This window comes from Podarcis pityusensis (assembly GCF_964106645.2).
Source record: "Podarcis pityusensis genome assembly, chromosome: 14".
NCBI lineage: Eukaryota > Metazoa > Chordata > Lepidosauria > Squamata > Lacertidae > Podarcis > Podarcis pityusensis.
The window spans coordinates 50,558,937-50,565,198 of record NC_138039.1 but is presented as its reverse complement, the minus strand read 5'-3'; the positions used below and the strand labels follow the sequence as shown (position 1 = coordinate 50,565,198).

Sequence of the window (6,262 nt, the reverse complement as noted above, 5' to 3'; positions counted from 1 at the left end):
GTTATCTCCCCAATCCACACCCATCACCAGCCCTCCTCAAGTGTGTTTGCCTGGCTGGAACATGTCCTTGAACCACAACCACACCTGTCCTTTGCCTGGATGGAGAATGGAGTTGTGTGTTTGTGTGCATTCCCTTTGGTAGGAATGTAGCCTATGTTACACAGGTAAGACAATGTCTCAGTTGCCCCACCCACTTTTGCCTCTGCCCCGCCCCCCCAGCAAGTGGCCCCTGGAAGACTGTCCATGAGGCAATGCGGCCCTTGGGCTGGGAAATGTTTCCCACCCCATCTTGGAAATAACTGAAACTAAAAAGTCTGGGGAGATTTTTGAAAATGTAATGATTCACCTGATACGGAAAAGACACAGTGCAGCTGCCAGATGAGTCTTTCGGCGAAGGCAGTTCCACAATTGGAACCACACTTCTCTCCCCCGCCCCCACTGGATCCCGATAATCACAAATGCCACCTTTCACATTATATTCTTCTTGGTACAGACAATATTTAGAATCCCAGATCTACCAGAAAATCAAGTAACTTATTAAAGTTCACTGATGCTCTAATGGAAAGTTAAGCCTCTTTTAAACCTCCCATACGTCCTGTTTTTCATCTTGCACTGGATTGCAACATCTCCAGGGTGAAAAGACCGTTGCTGTGAAACAAGCCTCTTCCCTCCCTCCCTCCCTGGGTGACGCCTGACAGCTCATCTGAGCTCTCAGGTTACGTTTGGCAGCAGCACAGATATGAGGCAGGCTGGACTGAGGAAGCACTGCTTAGAGCACCTGTGGCTGCCAAGGTGATGTGGACTCTAACAAGAAACCTTTGAGCAGGCTCAGGAGTTTACTGGGCTGGGAGAAGGATTTTGGGCTTCACTATCAGGGTCCTTCTCTGCCCCCCAAAATGTATTGGTTGGAAAGAAAGTTCCTGAGTCGAATCTCACGCCTGCTGGTGTTTGGGAGCCTGATGTTGTTTGCCACTGGCCTTCTGAAATACTCCACTTGGCAGTGTGACTTCAGCCACTTGGGGAAAGACATCGCAGACCCTGGGATCCAGCTCTGCAAAGACAGGCTCTACCAGTCTGTGAGACTCACTCCCAAGGGAAATATCAGCTGTTCACAGATCAGCAGAGGGGACCCCAAAGAGATCGAGAAGGCTATTCTGAGCAGGCTGCAACTGAAAAACAGAAGGGATCTCCTGGGAGAGAAAGAGTACCTGAACATGACTGAGGACTGTAGACTCTTCAAAGAAAGCCGGAGGTATATCGAGTTCCCAGTGAGCAAAGAGGAGGAGGATTTCCCCATCGCTTACTCCATGGTGGTCCATGATCAGATTGAAATGTTTGAGAGACTGTTGAGGTCCATCTATGCCCCCCAGAATGTGTACTGCGTCCACGTTGACAGGAAGGCCCCAGAACCTTTCCAAGAGGCAGTGCGGGCCATTGCCTCCTGCTTTGGGAATGTCTTTGTGGCATCTAAGCTGGAGAGTGTTGTGTATGCTTCATGGTCCAGGGTCCAAGCTGATCTGAACTGCATGGAAGACCTCCTTCAGAGCAAAGTACATTGGAAATACCTCCTGAACACCTGTGGGACAGACTTCCCCATCAAAACCAACGCAGAGATTGTCCATGCTCTAAAGCTTTTGAATGGGAAAAACAACATGGAGTCAGAGAAACCGTCAGAGAGCAAAAAGGGCCGGTGGAAGTACCGGCACGAAGTGACCAATTCTGTGGTGAGAACCTCCACTGCAAAGAACCCCCCTCCACAAAGCTCCCCCATGTTCACTGGGAACGCATACATCGTGGTCACCAGAGAGTTTGTTCAACATCTTTTTGAAGATCCAATGGCAAAAGCACTGATAGAGTGGTCCAAAGATACTTACAGCCCAGATGAACATTTGTGGGCCACTCTGCACCGGATGCCAGGAGTCCCAGGGTCAGTCCCCTTTAGTGCTAAATTTGACCTGACGGACATGAACGCCATTCCAAGGTTGGTGAAGTGGTCCTACAGTGAAGGGGACATCAGTAAGGGGGCCCCTTATCCTCCTTGCTCAGGCTCTTACCGGCGAGCAGTGTGTGTCTATGGGGCAGGCGACCTACACTGGATGATCACCCAGCACCACCTGTTTGCCAACAAGTTTGACCCCAGAGTTGATGACTATGCCTTACAGTGTTTAGAAGAGTACCTGCGCTACAAATTAATCTATGGGAAGCAGCTCTGAGTGAATGCCCTGAAGGTTCCTCACCAAGAAGACAATTTAGAAACTTATGTTTTGAGGTCCTGGCACATGGATCTATCTAGCATGATGGTCAACCCATTCCTAAAGTACTTAGCTAGCAGCCAGTAATCTCTTCACTGAGATCTCAGAGACATACATTTGAGTGTTGCATAGGTCAAGGAAAGAAGGTGCCGGGAGGAGGAAGGTGACTTATGGGGAAGCTGCACTGGGGGGGGGGGGGAGAGATTTGTTAGTCACTCTCCTGCCTTGTGCTGCTCCATTGCCTGAAGGAAAATCTGATGCACAGCTTTGGTTACATTTTTTCTTTTCTTTAATGAGTATATGTGAAGGAAGAAGTGAACAAATTGTTCTTTAATCAAGTCTCTATTTACTGTGTTCCTTTTCCTGTATGTAAAATGTGTGGGGATTATAGTGCCTGCACTGATGATGGGAAGGCTCTGATAGGCATAATATAGCAGGACTGGGTTAAAATTCATCTCATGGCTCAATCTGTTGAATTTTCTCCCTCAGCAAACCAGGGGATTATTTTTTCTCAACTTGAGTGGTAGAGTTTCAACAGCAGGTTTTTTTCCCCACACTACCTGTTTCCTGGTGAGATGAGAGCCCTTGAGATTTAGAATGGTTTTGTAATATGTTTCTGTAGAAATATACAAATTTTCACAGGCATTGCTAGATTGTGATGTAGCACCTGTTTCTTGGAGCTGCAACAAGTCAGATGTCTGTCTCCTGCACTACTTGCAGCTCAGCTTTTAAACATTGTTTGTTTGTTTTTCAGCTCGTGTGCAAGTAAAGTAAGTTTGGTAGTTAGTAGCCACTAGCCATCAAAAGCCATCAACACATTTAAGGAAGCACCAGTGTGGTTGGATATTTAGCTATTAACTAAGCAAAGACCTAAGAAAAAAACAAGTCTCCCGTATCTAAAAAGGATGATGACAATGATAGATAGATAGATAGATAGATAGATAGATAGATAGATAGACGATACCTCTTTAAACAGCTGTGGTTTCCCCCAAAGAATCCTGGGAACTGTAGTTTGCTGAGCGTTGGTAGGAGGCCCCATTTTCTTCTCACAAAGCTACTATACCCAGAGCTCCCCATGAAGAGGAGTTTATTATTAAACCACTCTGGGAACTGTAGTTCTGGGAGGGGAACAGGGGTCTCATAGCAACTCAACACCCTTAAAAAATTACAGCTCCCTGAATTCTTTGAGGGAAGCTATGACTGTTTAAGATGGCATCATATTGCTTTAAGTGCATAGTCTGCATGTGGCCTTATAAATTGAGACTTCCCATGCTGGAAGGTTGGGTAACAATCTTTTCTGATGTAGACAGAGGTTGGATCAGTGAAGGGACTGGAGGGCAGCAGAAAGTACTCAAAACCAGCTCAGTTGGTAGAACATGAGACTCTCAATCTCAGGGCTGTGGGTTCAAAATCCATGTTGCGTGAAAGATCTCTGCATTGCAGGGGGTTGGACTAAATGACCCTCATAGCGCCTTCCAGCTCTGCAATTCTATGATCCACACACGTCTCCTGCATACTAACAAGGAAGACTTCAACCACGAAAGCTGTCATTTCATCTCCAGGCTGAAAATAAGGCTGGCAACAGCACCCATATTGGTTTGGGGCCTCGGGGAGGCAGTACCAGCCAAAGTTCGGTATGGTTGGCTGATGGCCCACACTTCCCTACTCCCATACCCTTCAACATTTCTCAGATGAAAATAGGGACATCGTATTCAGTAGTAGTAGTAGTAACAGCAGCAGCAGCAGCTGCAGCAACAACAACAACAATTTTATTATTTATACTCTGCCCATCTGACTCTGGGCGGCTCCCAACATATATAAAAACGTAAGAATCATTAAACATATAAAAACCTCCCTATACAGGGCTGCCTTCAGATGTCTTCTAAAGGTTGTATAGTTACTTTCTCCTTGGCTCGAGGTTGCTTAACTCCATACCCTCCAACATTTCTCCAATGGCAATAGGGACGTCCTAAGAAAAGCAGGACATTCTGGGATCAGATCAGAAACAGGGGCGGCTTCTGTAAATCCGGGACTGTTCCTGGAAAATAGGGACACTTGGAGGGTCTCCACTCCCCCCTGCCAGACTGAGGGTAGGTGCCTCCCCCCCGAGTGTGTCTTGCTCAAGGGCCTCCAAAAACTATAGTTGACATTGTGGGGAGGGAAGATGTGGGGGCCTCCCCTACTAAAAGAGATCTAAAGGAAAGAGGCAGGGAGGGTGAGGGGCTTAGGAGTCGTTGGAGATGGAACTTGAACGAGTCTGGATGCCTTTTGCACATCTGAAGCACCTTCTTTCCCTCAAAGAATTCTGGGCCTGTGATTTGTTGAGGGTTGTTGGGCACTGTAACTTCGTGTGAGGTAAACTACAGTACCCAGAAGGGTTGAAACATTTTCGGTTACAGTGTCGTTTCCTTGGATCATTGCAAAGTTTAGTTCCACATTGGAACCTGTGTTAAACTTTCCAAGTTGGCAGTGGGGCTTAGGATTTTATTTCATGTAGCTGCTGGTCCAGTTTTTGCTAATGAACATGCATGCTTCTGCTACCTACTGACATCAATCTGGTGTTGGTATTAGTGATTGTGTTAGAAATGCCTAGCTTAGACTTCCCCAACCTTCAGTGCTTTGGGCTACAATTCACACTAGTTGCTGGAAACCACAAGAGGGAAGAGACCTCTTGTGCAGGTTTGCAGGTTTCCACAGGCAACTGCTCAGCCACTGTGAGAACAGGATTCTGGACTAGATGAACTCATGGCCTGATCCAGCAGATGTCTTATGTTCCCCAGAGCTGGGGAACCTGAGGCCTTCCTGATTTTGCCTAGAATGGCTGGGCACTCCAGTCAGATGGGTGGCATATATTATTATTATTATTATTATTATTATTATTATTATTATTATTTGCTGAACAATAACTCCCATCTTCCATGACCATTGGCCATGCTGGCTGGAGGTTGATAGGAGGTGGAATCCAATGACATTTGGAGGGCCACAAATTGCATACCATTGATCGGAAGGTCAGCGGTTCAAATCCCCATGACGGGGTGAGCTCCCATTGCTCTGTCCCAGCCTCTGCCAACCTAGCAGTTCAAAAGCATGCCAGTGCAAGTAGATAAATAGGTGCCACTGCAGCAGGAAGGTAAATGGTGTTTCCATGCACTCTGGCAATTGTCACGGTCCTCCGTGCACCAGTAGAGGTTTAGTCATGTTGGCCACATGACCCAGAAAGGCGTCTGTGGACAAATGCCGGCTCTCTCAGCCTGAAAGTGAGATGAGCGCCACACCCCATAGTTGCCTTTGACTGGACTTAACCATCCAGGGGTCGTTTACCTTTTACCTTTTTTACCATTGATCTAGTAAGATCAGTTGACCTTTGTCGACTGCTTCTATATTCTCATGCCCTGTACATTCCATGATGATTTTACACAATGAAAGATCAGGAAATTATGCGTTTTCTACCTTCCTTGTACATATTTGCAGCTATGTAAATAGACAGTTCTTTCCAGTTATGTGATATTGGCTTGTGCCTTATGTATCAACCTTGTGTGTACGTGTGTAAATCACAAGGTGGCCCAACTCACAAATGATTCAGAGTAAAGTGAAACAGCCGCTGTTTACCCACTTACGTTTGCCTTCTGCTCTTTGCTTTGTAGGCCTGCTTTCTACTGCCATAAAGATAAGGAAGATTACCTGCAGTCAGTTAGCTATTGTGAGAACCCTGATAGGGAATATAAAATCTAAACAAGTGGGGCAAAGGGCACACCTGACAGAGCTATAAGTGCAGAAAGGGAGATTTACCAGGGCGGAAGTCTTCACATTTTCTGTGTTCGGGGAAGCTTTTCTGTCAAGGAACTGGTGTGCTTTTTGTGGAAGTGGGATGGGAGTGAAATGGGTTTCAAAGTGTGGCCGGGATGTGGTTAAACATCCTGCAATTCTGCAGCCACATAGGAAAGTTTTGTTCTGAAAAGAAGACGACCCTTTGGTGGCTCATGGTTCTAAGCCATGGCGTCAAATCTGCA

At 46.5% G+C, this 6,262-nt stretch overlaps 1 protein-coding gene across 1 annotated transcript; it reads left to right on the top strand.

Moving 5' to 3' along the window:
* Positions 1–708: 708 nt before the first annotated feature.
* GCNT3 (glucosaminyl (N-acetyl) transferase 3, mucin type) lies at positions 709–5,868 on the top strand. The gene has a single exon (XM_080981597.1). The coding sequence runs from the start codon at positions 897–899 to the stop codon at positions 2,211–2,213; it is 1,317 nt and encodes a 438-aa protein (XP_080837723.1). The 5' UTR covers positions 709–896; the 3' UTR covers positions 2,214–5,868.
* Positions 5,869–6,262: the final 394 nt, after the last annotated feature.